Raw genomic sequence first — 21,401 nt, forward strand, 5'->3', positions numbered from 1 at the left:
ATAACCTGTCGAACCACTGCGTCGTAAAATTTGAACTCATTGTATGCAAGATCTTACACTTTTTGCTTTGGTTACGCTGTTTTGGGGTATCCGTCAACTGTTAATCGATGTTATCTATATGTGCATAATAGAGGGAGTTTCATCCTGCTATTTGCTCATAAATTGCGCGAAATTATTCCTATATGAAGTGTTTACTTTTGCTTGGAATGCAAAAGTATTTCTTTTTTATAAACTCGAGCTAGATAAACTCGATGTCCTATATTGTGATTTAAACTATCATTGTTGAAGTAATAAGATAGAAATCTAGTGTAGGCATACAAATGATCATTCATTATTCTACTATATCAACGCAAAGATTTAAATATTGAATTAACTCAAGTAAGCAGTGTAGCGTTTTGCTTTTGTATGATTGTATCGTACTTTTGAAGGAACTCAAACATATGCTTTTACCAACGATTATGTTTCAAGGTAATGCATCAGAAAACACTAAATTATTTTTCTCATTGATAACAGAATTACAGAGAAAATACAATTGATTTATATACTGGTTGAAGTGGTGAACGATGATGATAATGATGATCACTTCCCTCCGATATCGTCCACTCCCACCCCCTCGAACCCGCTAGTGTTAAATAGAATATTTGAGCGAATATAGTTGTTGCACGGTTCCAGCTGTCAGAATCGTAGTTTTGACACTCCTTATGATTTGCCACATTTTATTTTGGAGTGAATTAAAAAAAAACCCGTAACAATTGCAGATGATAAAACCATGAGCGAGTCCTTATAAGAAGTTGGTACTTTTGTTTCGGCTTTATTTATTCGATTGCACGTGACGTTTGTATCTACTGGCTGCGTACTTGAACTTTAGTATTTATTTTAATAGGCGCTGTGATCTATAACAGGACATTCGTCGACTTTTTTGCTTCTGGGGTTTACCCTGTTTTCAATTATGTTATTCATAAGATTTTATAAAAATGCATGGACGATGTTGAATGTGAAAGATGTATATTTGTTTAGGATGTAACAGAACAATGTAAAATTGAATATTAAATAAGAGTGTCGGAAAGTGTTTTCTTTTCTTTTTAAACACATAAACTCCAATATTTGACAGTTGATTGGTATTAATCAACTGATCGGGATATATAACTCAACCAGTATTGAAATTGTCTTTGTAACTTTACAAGGCAAAACAATGGAACGACTCCCAAAATATTGTGATTGAGTCTTATGGCTTTTGTCACCAAGAACCTTACAACAGTATTAATTGGAGAAGCTGGAATATTTTGACACGAAACATCTTCATTTTCAAGAAATATTTTTATCCGTTTAATACTTACGGAATATTAACAAATCACAGATTAAAAAGTCCTTCTTAATCTGCTCAACTCCTTATTTTTACACCCAAACATATCATTACGCTGTTTTACTATAGCAAAATATTTTACATTTCAACTAAATGATAATCCAATTTTGAAACACTTTTTGGCCTTCCTCACCCTCTTTATATAGTTGAAGACCCATAAGTACATTATTAAGTGTGTTTATATTCAAAGTATATGCATTCATGTTTACCATCCATCCTTCCATCCATCCATCCATCCATCCATCCATCTGCATCAAACAGGGATCATCATCATCATTCATTCCACACATTTAATGTTGTTTTTTTCTTGAACGTTTTAACGAGGTATCGGGTAAGATAAGATTTAAACTATAGTACCATGTCAGAGAGTGATTTTGTTTGTTTCAAACACAATAACTCCCGTATTGGAATGGCAAAAAGAAGGAGGAGTTAATACATGCAATAACGATCATACGGATACATAATAACGCTGTTAGAGAGTTTTTCCTTGTTTTTCGTTTAATCTTAACTCCCTTATTTGAACGTAATTTCCTTAAACTAAACTTTATAGTTTATTTACGTCTCATCAATATACATCAAATATACAGTTCGTTACAATAATAAAATACATATCCACTCAGATAAGAGTTATAGGAGACTATACAGAATAATCAAAAACGAAAATGGTTGAATGTTACAAATGTTAACATTATAAAACGACTACAAAAACCGTTTACTTATCGCTGAAACCCTAAGAACATTTTTCTAATTTAATTTGTTGCCTGGACGTTTATAAAATGTTTTAAACTGTTAAGCATAGCGTAAAACTTAGTCCGACTTAGTAAGAGTTGTAATTGTATATGTTGACTGTTTTAAATTGCCTGTTTGATGCAACCATCACTTAAGTATGTGAGCCATATAAACATATCTTAAATTTCTGGATACAAAAGTAATATGATTAGCCGCATTTTCTTCCCAAAGGGTTTCTATGCGAGCCTTTGATAGCAACAGCTATTGATTACACAGTAACAGCTTGAAAAATGTAACCGAAATGTAAAGCTAAAATGACAAATCGAACTTATTGAACGTTGCCTTGGCAGACAACAGCCAGATCTTGGGTCCATTTAACCATTTCCTTCATAATGAAATCGCAAACTAAATGGCAGGTACACAAGTCATTATTAAAAGAACATTGCACCTACAAAGTATCATAATTTTGTTTCAAACGCTTTTGACCATACTCAGACAAGAACAGTTCCAGATTATTGTTTACAAAGTCTAGGGGTATGTATATTTAACACCTTCCTTATTGAAACAAATATCAAGCAAATCTAGGGGACATCGATCAATTTACATGTAAAACGTTCTTACCCTTTATAAATTATTTTCCGTGTTCCTTCAATAATAAACATGTCAATGTGTTGCCGAAACGGAAATAAGGGTAAGAGGCATATAAGGATCTTTAGACTGCTTATGATTCCCAACAGACGGGAGTTTGACAGGCCCGGAAAGACCTTCGAGTGATATACATACAGGAAGAGCTGGGAAAAGATTACCGACAATGTAAAGTTAAAATCAAGAAACAATCGCCTTGCATACACAATATTATTGGCATTCGTTTTGTAAAAAACGGAAGTTTATTTAAATTATATGACGTTGTCGGTGATTTCGGGTCCAAATATCGCAACAATATATTCGGTCAATATTTTAAAGAAAAATAATTCCAGTGCAAATATTTACTCGAGTTGTTACTGTATAGTACTGTAAAGTATATTTTGTTTGCATTGAAATAGTACGTTTCTTAAGTGATGATTTTGATCAATGATGCTAATTAAAATACAACATAATGCTATGTTAAAAAAAAAGAGAAAGTGTATATGATTTAAGTCATGTCTTGTTGTTCTTCGAAGATCCGAGGGTCAACTTAAGTATTTTCGTGATATTGGTCCCTGAACTTATAATTTTGTGTGTACATGTATGTTTATTGCTTTGTAACACAAATTAACAGATAAAAGAATATCTGTTTTAACCAACTTAATCAAGCTTTATTTAATTAATTAGTGATGTTTCAGGTTATTAATTTAAGGTCTTCCATTTACATTTCCTGTGACCAAAATGTTTCTCAATAGGACGTATTTTGTTACAAGTATGAACATAGAAATGAGACAAAGTTTCTTCCGTGTCAATTTATATCAGTTTGTTTACGAGGCCTAATAACATTTAAACAGGTCTTAAGCAAATGCAGTTTGCAGTTATCTTTACGGTCTATTTAGTTCTCAACCAAAACATTCTTAAATACAATTGTAATCAAACTGTTTTTCTTCCTAATTGTAATTGCAAATCAGTAAAGTGTTTGAATATTTTTTTTTAAATGGGTACATAGATGAATGAATATTTTTTGAGGTTATAACTCTTGCATTGTATACGAATGAAAGCATGAGAAAGTTAACACTTTGCTAGCCACTTTGCTAACACTCAAGTCTATGCTCGTTCTTACAAGCGTATCGGCATGTATAGGTTTCCGATAACAACGACAAAGGCTTAAACATGAAATATGGCACTAGATAGCAGTTGTTCTGACTCAGTTTATAAATATTGTGAGTGAATATATATGTTCACACGGACTTAAGTTATCTTAATAGCATTTGCCTGTTTCGTTCGGATTTTCATTTAAAAAGCAAAAATATCTCATCATTGAGTATATAATTTGACAATTGATCTGTGAAAATGGCCACGAACCGTCAAGACAATGTTCAATGCCTGGAGACGTCAATGGAAAATAAAGAAAATAAATGTCATCCGATGAAAGGACCAATATTCTGTGAACCCTGCCAGTATGATGAATCATTTGAAGAAGTAACGGGATTTTGTGTGACATGTTCCGAGTATTTGTGTCAGACCTGTTGTCGCGATCACAAAAGAAACAAAGTAACAAGAATACACTCGCTATTAAAGAATGCTGAAATTCCTGCGGACATAACGCCGTTCACGACCATAAAGCAACTATCGACCTGCAAAATTCATCCTGATAATGACATCGCATACGAATGCGAAGACCATGAAGCCTTGGTTTGCGTATTCTGTCTCACGGAAAACCATCGAAAATGCGAAAATGTCCATGATTTAGGAGATGTTATTTCTGCGGATTCAGATGTTAACCTTATGGCTGCACTTCAAGAAAGAATACATGTGTTAAAAGCACAAAAAGAAGAGCAAAGGAAGACAAGCGAAATGGAGCAAGAAGCGATAAAAAACAACATTCAAAGCCTGGATGTCAAATGGAAGGATCATATAACTAGCTTGAGAAAAGACCTTGAGACACAATTAAGCAAACTTTCGCTCTCAGGGACAACGCAGTGGAAAGAATCGATTGATGACTGTCATGAAATCGAGACTGAAATAACAAGAAACAAAATGTTGATAGAAACACTTATGAAACACGGAACTAAACGACAAATAACTGTTGTTCTGCGACAAACCAAACATGCACGCGCTGATCTTAAAGAGAAACTGCAATCACTGGAATGTAAGCGTCAGCGAAATATCGCGCTCATTAACGTGAAACAATTTGATATGTTAACAGCTATAGCAGAGCTATCTTTAGAAGAGAAGGACAAAGATAATATTGATATCTTGGAACACACAAGCGATGAAATGCATGACAATGAAGAATGTGAAAACAAACTTCCGGAGAAGATTGATAAATCGATACAGACTACTTCTCCTGTCTCGACATCTGATGCAAAACAAGTGCCATCAAAACCGTTATCAGAGAGAGATAGCGGACAAATTATAACGCTTGTAAATGTCAAAACAGCCACAGACAGGAATATTTGCAGTATTTTTGGAGTTAACTTGCCTCACTATGGAATTCTGTTAGCTGATTTTGGCAACAGTAAACTCAAACTTTTCAGCGATAAATTCGATTTAATTTCCGAACAATCGCTACCAGGAAAGCCGATTGATATGACTTTTGATGGAGAGTATGCTTATGTTTGCTATTCAGACCTGAAGAAAGTCACCAAACATAGCATAAACAAAACCTCGATAGGGGGTTTAATGGAATTTTCAACCAGACTACGACCGATAAGTCTGACTGTGTTTGACACCCGACTGATAATTTTGTTTGCGACCAATGAGAATTTTGACAGTACGGAAGTTGATGATGTACATTTAGAAATCCGAAAAGGAAGTTCCATAGATGCCACAATCTCCTACGATTCCGACGACGAATGTTATAACTATGTAGAAGACGCAAAGCAAGTCTCTGTTTTCGATGAGTCATCAGTAGTTTTTTCGGAAAACACACGAGTTACATGCTATACAATCGATGCACAAGATGGTGAACTCCTAGATCGAAAATGGTATTACAAATCGCATAATAATAAGGTTCTCAAAAAAGCAAAAGGGGTCGCGAAAGACAGTGAAGGGAATATTTATGTTTGCGGTGAAGATTCCAACAACGTTCATCAGACATCATCTACAAATTACAGACGTAACCGTGTGGTTATCTCGAACATCGATAAACCCATTTGTGTCGCCGTGGATGAGGCAAACGATAGACTTATAATCGGATGTCGCAGTCATAACTATCTACATGTATACTCTTTCAAATAGATAACATGTCGAACCAAAGTAGCATGCACTAGAACAATGTCACTCCGCTTGTTTGTAAACAGTTTAGTTTGAAACAATATTGCTTAATTGTTAATATTCCAGTAAGTAAAACGTTTATTGTTTTTTGTTTTGTTATGATGATAGAGAAATGATTGATTAAAGTAGTTATAATTTATTTTAATTAGACAGTGGTGGTGACCTTGAGTTGCAAAGAACGGTTTCCGCACAAAATCTAAATAACGTATAGGCACAGGCACATTATATTTGGTTTGCGAGTTGAGCGTTACAATTGAACGACCCCTATTGATTATGTAAGCGGTAAGTCAAAGGTCATGGTCAAAGTGACATTTGAGGTGAGAGAAGGGTTTCTGCTCTATAGATGAATAAAGTTTAGGTCCCTGAACTTCATACCCGTAATGTGTGTTTGTCACGACTAGTAGATGCCTCATATTGATTTTAATATCAGTAGGTTAAAGGTCGAGGTCACGGTAACCTCAGGTTAAAAACGTGTGGTGGTGTCCTTAAGCTAAACACTGATTTTTGCTCAATATTTAAAGAACGTATACAACCAGGACTATTATACTTGGTATGCAAGTTGGTCATGATAATAAGATGACACTTTTAATTTTAAGATAAGTAGGTCAAAAACCAAGGTCGCGGTGACGTTGAGGTGAAAGAAAACGGTTTCCGCACAATAACAAAAGAACGCTTAGGATCAGTCGGTCAAAAGTCTATGTCAAAATGATTTTTGTAACACATGAACTCCCATATTTGAACGGAAAAAAGTAGAAGCTTAGCCGAACAGTAACTATCATACGGATTCATAACAACGCTATTGATGAGCGTTTTCCTACCTTTCGTTTAAACATGAACTCCCATAATGAAACGGTTACAGGTAAAATGATCTTTACCGTGCACCAACACTTGTGCGGATAAAAAGCAAACACTATTCATTTATACTTATACACATGTACTAGTTATTGAACGTTGCCCTTGACAACAGAAAGATCTTAAATGCTACAAAGATCAAGCCAATCTACAGGACACTGATAAATATTCATGTGGAATTTCATAAGCCTACTGTAAATCTATTTTGAAGAAACATGAAAGACATTGTTTTTTTTTCATTTCCACTAAATAATGCACATGTCTTTGATTTGCAAACCGGGGATGCCAATGGGGGCGTATAGGGATCTTAAGATTACATGTATTGAGAAGTGGATTGCGGGATTTGGGCTGGCCCAGTAAAACCGCCATTCGGGAAATACACATGGCACCTATCTTTTTCAAACATATTCTGATGCCTAAAATAGCCAAAATTTTGTGTCCTTCATTCAACCTTTGAGATATAAATACAGCAAGAGATTGGAAAATATATTGTACCTGTACAATTGTTTTTTCATTAAACACATCCCATAGGACAATACTTTTCTTATATTCTAGAATTTTGATCAATGATGTTTATCAACATTGAACATAAATAATGCAATTTTAAAGATAGTAACCTATACGTAATTTTTATGGGGGGCATTTACACAACATCATTTAAATAATACTTTCATGAACATTTTCAAAACTGTTCCTGGAGGTCTCTGCGATTTTCATTATATTAAGTTAAATGCAAGAACGTGGCAACACGTATAACGTGTCTACTAATCATGAAGCCTTATACCAGTTAATGTTAAAGTTAAGTTTTGGGAATATTTATGGGTTTTTTGTCCTGATTTGTTTCTTTTCACGTTTTTGCAGTACGACTAATCTAAAAACAGATTTTGCCCATATATACCAGGTCAAATACAATAATCACCCATACATAAACTTATTTATGATAACTGGTATTGTAATTTAACATTTTCACGATAAGATCAAAATCGTGAAAATCAATGTGATAAAGAATCGGTATAATATTGGGAAGATTGCGGTAACGTGCACAAATTCCTTTCACAATTTGTTATCATAATTTGTTAATGATTGTTTTATTGCCTTGTCCTGATCAATAGCTTGAAATCCGCCAAGGTTTTCATGAAACTGTTATTTATGATGTTGTGTATGTATGCCACCATATATATTGAATGATGTCTTGTCATTCTGTCAATGAAATGAGTTGAGAGAGCGATTGAGAAACAATCAAGTATTTTCGTTATATTGGATCCTGATATTGTAGTTTTTATAAATGTAATTGTTTTGCTTTATCACAAGTAGCTACCAATAAAAGAATACCCCTTTTCCCTAACAGACTAAATGAAGATTAATTTAAATTAATAACGATGGTGTAGTATATAAATTAAAAGTTTTGTGCGTGCACTTTGTGCCCAAAAGGCTTCACAATAGGATAGTTTGTAAAGTATGAAACGAGATTCCTTCAGTGCCAAGTTATCTTTGCATGTAATCGATAAATTGTAAGGTGAATCAAAGTATTTATACGATGTATAGAAATAACAAATCTTCAAACCGTTTCAATAAGGTTATTAATGGGCAAATCGATACCTTTTGTAAGCTACGGATTGAACGTTGCTCGCCGAGTGATTTAGCCCAATGATGCGTTAGGATATTCGTTTTTTACAATCTTGTTCTGCATGTTATGGTTTCCATTAACAACGACAAAGGCTTAAACAGAAAATATGAATTAGATAAAAAGACACAAATCTAAGTATGTCTTTAAAATTTAGAGGCCGTTGTTGGTCTTGGACTGATATAACTAATTAGGGATTATTGTATTCAGCGAATAGATACGTGGACACGGAATTGAGTTATCTAAACTATATGTGTCGTACCAATTTGCAATCGAATCACGTGTTTTTTTAAAATAATATCTTTTTTATAAAGTGATAAAATATATATGTGATTGGAAACATACATTGCGTAAAATCTTCAATATCATGGAAAAATGACGGAATGCAATGAGCCTAAATGCAATATGAAGAAAGGACCTATCTTCTGTGAACCATGCCAGTATGACGATTGTTTTGAAGAGGCAAAGGGATTCTGTGTGGCATGTGCCGAGTATTTGTGTTAGACCTGTTGTCGCGATCACAAAAGAAACAAAATAACACGAGAACACTCGCTGTTAAAGAATTATGATATTCCCGCGGACATAACACCGTTTACGACCATAAAGCAACTATCGACCTGCGATATTCATACTGATAACGACATCGCCTACGAATGTGGAACACATAAAGTCTTGGTTTGCGTTTTTTGTCTCACGGAGAGCCATCGGAAATGCAAAAATGTTCATGATTTAGGAGTTGTTGTTTCTGCCGATTCTGATATTAACATTATGAAAGAACTTCAGACCAGAGTTCATGTGTTAAAAGCACAAAAAGCAGATCAATGGAAGTCAATCGAAATGGAGCAAGTAGAAGTTCAAAACAATATTAAAGGCCTTGTAGCCAAATGGAAGGACCATATAACCAACTTTGGAAGTGAACTTGAAACAAAATTAAGCGAAATGTCGCACTCCGAGACAATGCACTTGATAGAATCTATTTATGGCTGTCAAGAAATCGACACGGAAATAACAAGAAACAATGCGTTGATAGAAACACTTATGAAACACGGAACAAAGCGACAAAAAGCTATTGTTTTGCGGCCAACAAACATGCACGCGTTGATCTTAAAGAGAAACTTCAAACACTCGAATGTCAGCGTCAACAAAGTATCGCGCTCATTAACATGAAACAGTTTGATGTTCTAACAATGATCGCAGAGTTATCGTTAGTAGAGAAGAGCAAATATAAAATTGACACATTGGAACAGACCAGCGATGAAGTGCATGACAATTTGGAAAATATACCAAGGGAGAAAACTGATGAATGCACACACACACGAATTTTGCTGTCTTGAGCCCTGATGCAAAACAAAATTCCTCTAAGCCGTTCTCAGAAATAAAAAGCGGACAAAAGATAACTTTGTTTAAAGTTAAAACAGAAACAGACACAAACACTTGTGGTATCTTTGCCGTTAAAATACGAGGTTCTTGTTTCTGATCATCGTAACCAAAAACTTAAGCTTTTCAGTCGAAAAACTGACTTACTTTGTGAACAATTGCTACCCGGACAGCCAGTAGACATGTGTTTTGATGGAACCTTTGCCTATATCTGCTATTCAGACCTAAAGAGAGTGACGAAATACTTCATAACCAAAGTTGCGATTTGTCTTTTTGACAGAATTTCCAACCAAGCTCCAACCGATAAGTTTAACTGTTTTTGACTCCCGACTGATGATTTTGTTTGCAACTAAAGAGGACTTTGACAGTACCTCAGCTGACGATGTTCGAATTGAAATCCGAAATAGAAGGTCAATAGATGCCACCATCTCGTACGATTCCGACGATGATAGTTTTAACTAAGTAGAAGATGCAAAGCAAGTATTTGCATTCGATGAGTCGTCTGTTGTTTTCTCGGAAAACTTGCGGATGTCCTGCTATACCGTCGGTAAGCCGACTTGAAAACCAATACATCGACAATGGTTTTACCAATCACATGCCAATCACATTCTAAGAAAAGCGAAAGGGGTTGCGAAAGACAGTGAAGGGAATATCTATATTTGCGGTGAAGATTCCAGCAACATACACCAGGTGTCATCTATAAACCACATGCGTAACCGTGTGATTATCTCGCGCTGTGATCGTCCTGTTTGCATCGCCGTAGACGAACTGAAAGATAGACTCATAATCGGATGTCGGATTGGTAACTATTTGCAAGCGTACTCATTTTTCAGGTTTTCTTAGTTGATAATTTGCTTTTTGTTTGTATATCCAGGATTAATGTTGTTATTTCATAGCTTGTAGTTTGATTATTCAGGTGTACATATGGTCAAAAATCATATTAAAAATTAAAAGCTGAATAATGATTCCAAACTCCCAACAATATTTCGTTTCTTGTCCTTTATTTATAACACAGAGAAACAAAAATTTTAACAGCCTCAGTCCTGTCCTTCACGTTATACTTCAACTCTTCATATTCAGTGATTAAACAGGCTCCATCAGAAGAGAACAAGACCGTACAGGTTAATATATCAAATACAAAACGAGTGACTACAATCTTCATTCCTTTCTCACTCTTGTTCCTGTTCTGGCACTTGGTCTCGCACTCTCTCGAGCTCCGTCTCTCTTTTCAGCAATTAGCTCGTATTTTGCACATATTTATTAAACTAAATTAGAAATAATATATATCTTTCTAAACACCTTTGAGAAACAAAACATTGACACTGTTTCTGGTTTTAAATAGTATCTTAAGTCGAATAATTCAAAACCAAATACTCTGTTTTCTTATGGAAAACGTCCATTATAGGTCATGCACACTCGCTTACGGAACGAATGCAGAACCATCACCTTTTTGTTAAAAATAGTGTTCCTTCATCCCTCTGTACGTGTCATTATCTTTTTATCTGTCTCCTTTATACTGCCCAAAGAAGACTTCTGCTCAACTCTGTGGAGGCTTTGACTGACGTAACTTTTCGCAATTTACTATACAATGATACTGCCCTTACGGAAGACCAAAATAAGACATTGTTTGATGCAGTTCACCTCTTTATTCAAATGAAATATTTTATTTAAAAGCCAGTGACAGTCACTTCCTACTACTAATAGTTAACCCCACCCAGGATTGTCTCCTTTCTGTAAACATCTGATATTCAGCACTACCAACCAGGGCTCAGCGAAAAATAGGCACTGGAAGTAGTTCATTTAAACATACCACCATACCCTCTTTCTGCTCTATTATCCTCTTTTACATTCTTATTCTGTTCTCAAACGGAATTAGCGACTTTTGTATTCGATAGGTGAAAATAAACTAAGCTTACAGTAGCATTGTTAATCACACAAAATGTTTAACTTTTACCCACTATCTATTCTGTGTACGTCGTCTGAAAACAAATCTTTAATTATGTGATAATATTAAAGGAAGCCAAATCACGTTAAACACTACCACTTGATTCAGTTCAACAAAATCAATATCATTGTCTCATCTTCATTGTAAACTGTACAAATGTCCGTCCTTAAATATGTACTTTTGCTTAGGCTTAGAGTAGAACATTTTAAGATATACTTATATTTCGTTCTAATCCCTTTCTAGATTGTACATATGTTTTCTGTTTGTCTTTATGTTATGTGTGTATTCGCTAATGAATAAAATATGTTAAAACAAAACACCTTCAGTTGTGTTCACCAAAGTCGATTCAATGAAAACAGTATAGAGACCTAATAAAACACACACAATTGTTTCGGTTACTTTTCAATGATGTAGAAATTGTAGTTTAGTTAGATTTGTTCTTTTTTATGCTGGAATTCACTAAATGTATCGTTATTGGCCAGTTTCAATACTCATGACTTAAGATTAACTCTCTGATACAATTACTCTTAACGATAAAACCCCATTTATACATTGTCACATCCTATTTTAAACTTATATGACATTTATAAAGATATCATTTTTTCAATTGCTTGACAAAAAAGCTCGCACGTCAAATATTTTCAAAAACATGTGATAATTTTAAAACGTCGCTTTTGTTGCATGAAGGTCATGCACTGGTACCCGGGTACCCGCCCGGTTGGTTACGTATTGGCAGGTACCCTGCTACAAGATCATTAGTTCAGCATATAAATAATGCTTTTGTTCATCTCCGTATAGGATATACAATTTATTTTTCACGTTTCATGGTTATATGTTTAAAATACCTTCATGTAAACATGTGATATTAATTATGCTTTACACTCAAACTTATCCAAAATGAATGGCAACTTTTGTGCCGTGTAGTTGGCGAAGCATGAAGCATTCTTTGCGCTCTAGTTGCATGACGGGATACACACCAGTAATAACACCCAAAACTAAATTTAGTAAAAAACAAACACACAAGCCGGTGAACAATTGTCAGTTGACTCACTGAAACAAATGTTCCCAAAAAACTAACAGTTGAAATGTGTTCGGTAGCATTGAGGTGACATGTGTACGGTATCACGAATGTGACATGTGAACGAAAACATGAAGGTGACATGTGTACGGAAGAATGAAAGTGACATGTGTACGGTAGCATGGAGGTGACATGTGTACGGGTGCATGGACGTGACATGTGTACAGTAGTATAGAGGTGACATGTGTACGGTAGCATAGAGGTGACATGTGTACGGTAGCATAGAGGTGACATGTGTACGGTAGTATAGAGGTGACATGTGTACGGTAGCATTGAGGTGACATGTGTACGGGTGCATGGACGTGACATGTGTACGGTAGCATAGAGGTGGCATGTGTACGGTAGCATGGAGGTGATATGTGTACGGTAGCATAGAGGTGACATGTGTAAGGAAGCATAGAGGTGACATGTGTACGGTAACCTGGAGGTGACATGTGTACGGTAGCATAATGGTGACATGTGTGCGGTAGCATTGATGTGACATGTGTACGGTAACATGTAGGTGACATGTGTACGGTAGCACTGAGGTGATATGTTTACGGTAGCATAGAATTGGCATGTGCACGGTAGAATATAGGTGACATGTGTACGGTAGCATGGAGGTGACATGTGTACGGGAGCCTGGAGGTGACATGTGTACGGTAGCATGGAGGTGATATGTGTACGGTAGCATAGAGGTGGCATGTGTACTGGAGCCTGGAGGTGACATATGTACGGTAGCATAGAGCTGACATGTGTACGGTAGAATAGATGTGGCATATGTACGGGAGCCTTGAGGTGACATGTGTACGGTAGCATGGAGTTGACATGTGTACGGTAACATAGAGGTGACATGTGTACGGTAGCATTGAGGTGGAATGTGTACGGAAGCATAGAGGTGACATTTGAACGGTAGCATAATGGTGATATGTGTACTGTAGCACAGAGGTGACATGTGTATGGAAGCATAGAAGTGGCATGTGTAAGGTAGCATAGAGGTGACATGTGTACCGTAGCATAGAGGTGACCTGGGTACGGGAGCCTGGAAGTGACATGTGTACGGTAGCATTGAGTTAATATGTGTACCGTTGCATAGAGGTGGCATATGTACGGTAGCATGGAGGTGACATGTGTAAAGGAGCCTGGATGTGACATTTGTACGTTAGCATTGAGGTGATATGTGTACGGTGGTATTGAGGTTGCATAATTACGCGAGCCTGGAGGTGACATGTGTTCGGTAGTATAGAGTTGAAATGTGTACGGTAGCATAGAGGTGACATGTGAACGGTAGCATAATGGTGATATGTGTACGGTAGCACAGATTTGGCATGTGTACGGAAGCATAGAGTTGACATGTTAACGGTAGCATAATTGTGACATGTGTACGGTAACGTAGAGGTGACATGTGTACGGAAGCATAGGTGTGACATGTGTACGGTAGCATAGTGGTGACATGTGTACGGAAGCATAGAGATGACATGTGTACGGTAGCTTAGATGTGACATGTGTACGATGGCATAGACGTGACATGTGTACGGCAGCATAGAGGTGAAATGTGTACGGTAGCATGGAGTTGACATGTGTACGGTAGCATAGAGGTGACATATGTACGGTAGCATAAAGGTGGCATGTGTACGGTTGCATGGCGGTGACATGTGTATGATTGCATAGAGGTGAAATATGTACGGCAGCATAGAGGTGACATGTGTACGGGAGCCTAGAGGTGACATGTGTATGGTAGCATAGAGGTGACATGTGTACGTTCGCATAGAGGTGACATGTGTACGATAGCATTGAGATGACATATGTACAGTAGCATGGAGGTGACATGTGTAAGGTAGCATGTAGGTGACATGTGTACGGTAGCATGTAGGTGACATGTATACGGTAGCATGGAGGTGACATGTGTACGGTAGCATAGAGGTGTCACATGTACGGTATCGTAGAGGTTACATTTGTACGGTAGCATGGAGGTGACATGTGTACGGGTGCATAGAGGTGACATTCGTACGTTAGCATAGAGGTGACATGTGTACGGTAGCATGGAGGTGACTTGTGTACGGTATCATAGAGATGACATGTGTACGTTAGCATAGAGGTGACATTTGTACGGTAGCATAGAGGTGAAATGTATACGGTAGCATTGAGGTGACATGTGTACATTTTCTAGCTGTATTAAGTTGGAAAGAAATCTCAAAAAAGGTAATTTGTGCAATGGAAAAGTCATAATATGTCAACGTACATACAATACAAAGGGATAACCGGTAGTTTCTGTGTACTTGGGATATGCTACACAGTTCTACATTTGTTTTATTCGAAACTGACAATTCTCGTTTTATGCCCTTTCAATTTATAATTTATTTTCATTTTCACGCCGACATCTTACACATATTTTAAAAGTAGTTGTTGCAAATAAAAATCGCGACAAAACTCGTACAATAATGTCTATACCTGTAAAATATCTTCCGCCTATCTTTAAATGATGCAATATCCGTTGAATTTAAGATTTAGACGCACAAAATGCATTATATCATGCCTATTTTGCATTGTCTGTCACTAGTAATTAATAAAGAGGTGGGAACATAAGCAATAATTCAATAATTGCTCAGTGTCATGTTTTCACACCTTGAAATGCAATATCTCAAGTTCTGCTCTTTGTCATGTTTTCACACCTTGAAATGCAATATCTCAAGTTCTGCTCTTTGTCATGTTTTCACACCTTCATGTAGAAATGTAATATCTCAAGTTCTGCACTTTGTTATGTTTTCTCAGCTACATGTGGAAATGTAATATCTCAAGTTCTGCTCTTTGTCATGTTTTCTCACCTAGATATCGAAATAACTCATCATTTGATATGACACTTATTACAACCTTATTATACTGTCCACACTTATTACAACGAATATTTTGACGAAATTATGAGTGTAATGTACAAAACGAAATGTTATATTGTATATTTGTTAAGGGAAACACAGACACAATAAATATGGACGTGAAGCATAAATGAATAAGTGAATGAATATAATTTCTTGTAATATATAAACTTAAAATGGAATAATTCAAATTCCCAAACATAACCTTCGGATTTCCCTATTCAGAAAAAAAAATCAATAAAAAAACAATACATTCGAAAGGAAATCCCAAACAAAATGCAATAATTTCAATTTCATTATGTCTTTATTTGTAAAACAAGCAAAGCTGTTGAATGAACGGGCGTAGGGCTATCGGGAATAGGTTTTTGATTTACTATATTCTGCATAACCTGGGATTGACTTTACTCAAATAAGTTTTGGAAAATCCAGAATGACTCAGGAATCAAGTTATTGAAACACAAGTGTCTACATTTAAGCAGAAGAAGAAGGTATGATTTATTCCATTTCGACGTATCAGCAGGTATAGTTTCCGATGACAACCATTTCAGATACAGCTGTTTGTTGTATAATGTACGATGTGAAATAACTGATTCCGACTCAATTTATCAATATAGTCAGCGAATAGATGAAGTTGAAGAAACGGACGCAAGTTATCTGTAATGGACATGTTATCTTTAGAGGACTTAATTATCTGTTTCGAACTGATATTCACTTGAATGGCGTGTTTGTAAATGTGTGATTATTTAGTTTATAACTTGACAATAATGATCTGTGAAAATGGACATGAACCGTCAAGAAAATATTCAATACCAGGAAACATCAACGGAAAATAACGAAAATGAATGTAATGGGAAGAAAGAACCAACCTTCTGTGAACCATGCAAGTATGATGATTCGTTTGAAGCAGCAACGGGATATTGTGTGACATGTGCAGAGTATCTGTGCCACTCCTGTTGTCGGGATCACAAAAGAAACAAAGTTACAAGAGAACACTCGCTGTTAAAGAATGATGAAATTCCTGCTGACATAACACCGTTTAAGACCATTAGGCAACTATCAACATGCGAATATCATCCTGATATTGACATCGCATACGAATGCGAAGACCATGAAGCCTTAGTTTGCGTTTTCTGTCTCACGGAGAGCCATCGGAAATGTGGAAATGTCCATGATCTAGGAGTTGATGATTCTGCTGTTTCGGATGTTGATGTGATGGGAGCACTTCAAGAAAGAATACAGGCGTTACAACTACAAAAGGAAGAGCAACGGAAGACAATCGAAATAGAGCAACAAGAGGTGAAAACAAACATTCAAAGTCTGGTAACCAAATGGAAGGACCATATAACCGGTTTGGGAAATGACCTTGAAACACAGTTAAACGAAGTGTCGCTCTCCAAGACAAAGCAATTGATAAAAGATATTGGCGGCTGTCAAAAAGTCGAGACTGAAATAACAATAAACAAGACGTTAATAGAAACACTTATGAAATACGGAACTAAGCGACACATATCTGTTGTACTGAGACGTACAAGCCGTGCACGCTTTGATCTTAAAGAGAAACTTAAAACACTGGAATGTCAACATCAACAGAATATTGCGCTCGTGAACGTAAAACAATTAGAAGCACTAACAACGATGGCTGAATTATCTTTAAACGAGCAGGACAAAGATAACAACGACATCTTGGAAAACACAAGCGATGAAGTACATGTCACTTTAGATTCGGAAAATAAAACAACGGAGAAAATTGATCGATCCATACAGACTATACTACCTGTCTTGATCAATGAGCCCAAACAAAGGTCATCCAAGCTGTTCGCAGAAAGAAAAAGCGGACAAAAAATAACTTTATTCAAAGTCAAAACAGAAACAGATGTGAGCATGTGTGGTATTTTTGCCATTAACTTAGCGGAGTACGGAGTCCTCGTTGCTGATTATGGCAACAGAAAACTTAAGCTTTTCAGTCGTAAATTTGACTTTATTTGTGAAAACTCGCTGCCAGGACCGCCTGTCGATATATGCTGCGATGGAGAGTATGCTTATGTCTGCTATTCAAACCTAAAGAAAGTGACGAAATATCGCATAAACACGACATCCATTTGGCGTTGTAATGAAATTTCCACTAGCTACCAACCATTAAGTCTCACTGTATTCGACTCTCGACTTATGATTTTGTTTGCGAATACTGAAAATTTTGACAGCACGGCAGATGACGACGTACATATTGAAATTCGAACCGGAAGTGCTATAGATTGTGCGATATTTAAATCCGATTACGAAGGTTTAGAAGATGTGAAAGACGCAAAGCGAGTTTTTCACTTCGATGCGTCGTCCATAGTACTCTCTGAAAACACGAGGGTGTCCTGCTATGATGTTGACACTCAAGCCAAAAAACTAACATGTCGAAAATGGTTCTACAAATCGTATCACCAAAACGTTCTTAAAAAAGCAAAAGGGGTCGCGAAAGACAGTGAAGGGAATATCTACATATGTGGTGAAGATTCCAACAACGTTCATCAGGTGTCGTCTACTTATTACAGATGTAACCGTGTGATTGTTCAGAACATCAATAGCCCCGTGTGTGTCGCAGTGGACGACCAGAAAGATAGACTCATCATCGGATGTCGCGATGATAATTATCTGCATGTATACTCCTTCAAATAGACAACCTGACGAGCCACTCCGTCATAAAATTTGAACTTCTGATGTGCAAGATTTTACAACATGTACAATGTTATCGCTGTATATGGGTATTCGTCAACTTTGTATCGATGTTATCTATTTGTACTTAATGAAGAGAGTTAAATCCTACAGTTTGCACATTAATTGCGCGAAAACATTCCTATTAGAAGTATTCACCTGCTCGGAATGCAAAAGTAATATTTGTTTATGAAGTCGAGCTGGATAAGCTCTATATTCTATATTGTTTTTTGAAATATCATTAATGAAGTAGTTAGATACACATATATTGTTTTACTATTTTTGTTCATTAAAAAGGCATTAATTATTTACTAATTATTCTACTATATTAACACATAGTTTTAATTCACGAATTTACGCAGGCAAGCAATGTAGGATCGCTGCTTTTGTATGACTGTATCCTACCTTTAAAGCGACTCGCTAAAATTATTTTTCCAGGTTATGCATCTGAAAGAACTTATTTGATAACTATATTACTCTTTGATAACAAAATTGCATAAAAATACCATTTAAGTGTAAAGTACGCCTGCACCACTAGGCCAAAATGACATAAATAGTGCATTTGGAAGTACGCCCCGCCCCTGAGCCCGCTAGTGTCAAAACCAATATTTGAGAGAATATTTTTGTTATTACATTTGTTTCAGAGTTACAGCTGCCAGTATCTTAGTTTTGACACTCTTAATATTTTTACACACAATAGTTCGTACTAAATTTAATTATTTTTCTGTAAAAGTGCATTTCACAAATAATGAGCGAGTTCCTTTAAGAAGATGGTACTATTTCGGCTGGATTCATTCGTGTGCACACGATGCTTGTACCTAATTGCTGAGTATTTGAACTTGGATATTTATTTTACTATATTCTTCATTGTCTTAATGTTGATCCTGTCTCCGATTTTGCTTCCATGTTGGGACTAGTATGGGGTTGAGCGTGCGTAAACTTGCTAAAACCTCAAGGCAGTAACCCCAAAACATTGTATTTATAAAAGATTGTATCTGATGCATGTGTGATGCATGTGTGATTGCCTATGCTGTTTGTACATTATGTGTTTCTCGTTTAAGTATTTATTGAGCCCTATGTAGACGTATTAAGGACTTTCTTAGGTTTTCTTTGCTTCTGGGTTTACCCTGTTTTCAATGATAATATTAAGATTTTAGAATTATGCATGGACGAGGTTGAATGTGAAAGATGTTTGTTTTAAGATGTATTAGAACGGTAATTGTACTATGACGTAAACAATGACTTACAACAAATTACATTGTGTGTATTATTTAAATTTATTGTATGCAAATTGTCTTTGTAACTTACATAGTAGAAGAATGAAAACAAAAATTGTGGATTGAGACTTGTTGCTTTTTGTCACCAAGAACGTTAAAATAGTCTTGATTGGACATGCTGGAATATCTTGACAGGAAACATCTTCATATTTTAGAACTATTTTTTCCGTTTGAATATTAACAAAACACCGACTAAAGAGTCCTTCTTGACCCGCTCAACTTCTTATTTTAACATCAAAACATATAGTTACGATTTTTTTACGTTAACAAAATATTTTACAGCACAACTAAATTATAATTAAAATTGGAAACTCTTTTTGGCCTTCCTATATTTACTTTATATAGTGGAGACTCATAAGTACATTATTATGTGTATTTATATTCAAAGTTTATGCATTTCCATAATCGGTACAATGTTCATAAAGTCATCCACACCCTACCCACATATCAATCCATGCATGCACCCATCCATTCACCTATCCATTCCATCCATCCATCTGCATCAAACGGGGATCATCATCATCATTATATCCTCACCTTTAATGGGGGTTTTCTTGAAGTTTTTACGAGGTAAAGGAACAATCAAGTTTCAGACTATTATACCATGTCGGAGAGAGTTGTTTTGGTTTCGAACACATTTACTCACGTATTACACCTACAAAGTGTCATAATTCTATTTCAAACGCTTTTTTCCTTAATTAAACAAAAACAGTTCTAGGTTATTGTTTACAAAGTCTAGGGATATGTATATTTAACACCTTCCTAATCGAGACAAATATCAAGCAAATCTAAAGGACATTGATCAATTTATATGTAAAACTTTCTTACCCTTTCTTAAATTATTTTCCATTTCATTAAATAATGCACATGTCAATGTGTTGCCGAACCTGGAATGAGGGTGAGGGGCATATAAGGATCTTAAGACTGCGTATGATTCCCAAAAGGCGGGAGATTGACAGGCCCGATAATGCCTGCGATACAGGAAGAGATGGGATATGCTACCGACAGTTTAAAGTTAAAATAAAAGCCTTACATTATAATACTGGCATTGGCTTGGGCAAAACTCGCTTTATCACACATAGTAACCAATAAAAGAATATCATTTTCAGCTAACACGCCTCATCAAGCTTAATTCAATTACTTATTGATGTTTTAGTTCATAAATTTAAGGTTTTACATTTGCATTTTTGTGCCCAAAATGTTTCTCAATATAATGTTTTTGTCACAACTATGAATTTAAAAAACGTACCAAACATCTTTCCTTGTTAAATTTTATCAGTATGTTTGCAAAAACTCACGAGGCCTTCTAACATATTACACAGACCTTCAGCAAATTAAGTTTGCAATTATCTTAACGCTCTAGTTATTAAATGGGTACATAGATGAATGAAAAGTTCTTTAAGGTTACAAATATTTCATTCTTACAAGCGTATCGGCATGTATTGGTTTCCGATAACAACCTCAAAGGCCCAAACATGAACTATGACACTAGATAAGGCTGCCTTTATAAAACACAGATAGTGTTTTAGAGACAGTTGTGTGTTACGGTTTGGTCTTACTAATTTGGACTAAGTTTATGAATATTGTCAGCGAATATATATTTTGATATCTTAAGTTATCTTTATAGCATCTGACTATCTGTTTCGTATCGATTTATACTGAGCTGCGTACTTGTTTGGAATATATTATCATTTAGTATAT

General features: G+C 35.8%; 2 protein-coding genes across 2 annotated transcripts; both read left to right on the plus strand.

The window, feature by feature from the left end:
* The first annotated feature begins 3,935 nt into the window (after nucleotides 1–3,935).
* Nucleotides 3,936–6,055, plus strand: LOC128233613 (uncharacterized). The gene has a single exon (XM_052947370.1). It carries the CDS (start codon nucleotides 4,070–4,072, stop codon nucleotides 5,957–5,959), a length of 1,890 nt encoding a protein of 629 aa, XP_052803330.1. The 5' UTR covers nucleotides 3,936–4,069; the 3' UTR covers nucleotides 5,960–6,055.
* A 10,445-nt stretch (nucleotides 6,056–16,500) lies between these two features.
* On the plus strand, nucleotides 16,501–18,387 carry LOC128235546 (uncharacterized). The gene has a single exon (XM_052950360.1). The coding sequence runs from the start codon at nucleotides 16,501–16,503 to the stop codon at nucleotides 18,385–18,387; it is 1,887 nt and encodes a 628-aa protein (XP_052806320.1).
* The last annotated feature ends 3,014 nt before the right edge of the window (nucleotides 18,388–21,401 follow it).

Source organism: Mya arenaria, chromosome 5 (genome assembly GCF_026914265.1).
Source record: "Mya arenaria isolate MELC-2E11 chromosome 5, ASM2691426v1".
NCBI classification, from domain to species: domain Eukaryota; kingdom Metazoa; phylum Mollusca; class Bivalvia; order Myida; family Myidae; genus Mya; species Mya arenaria.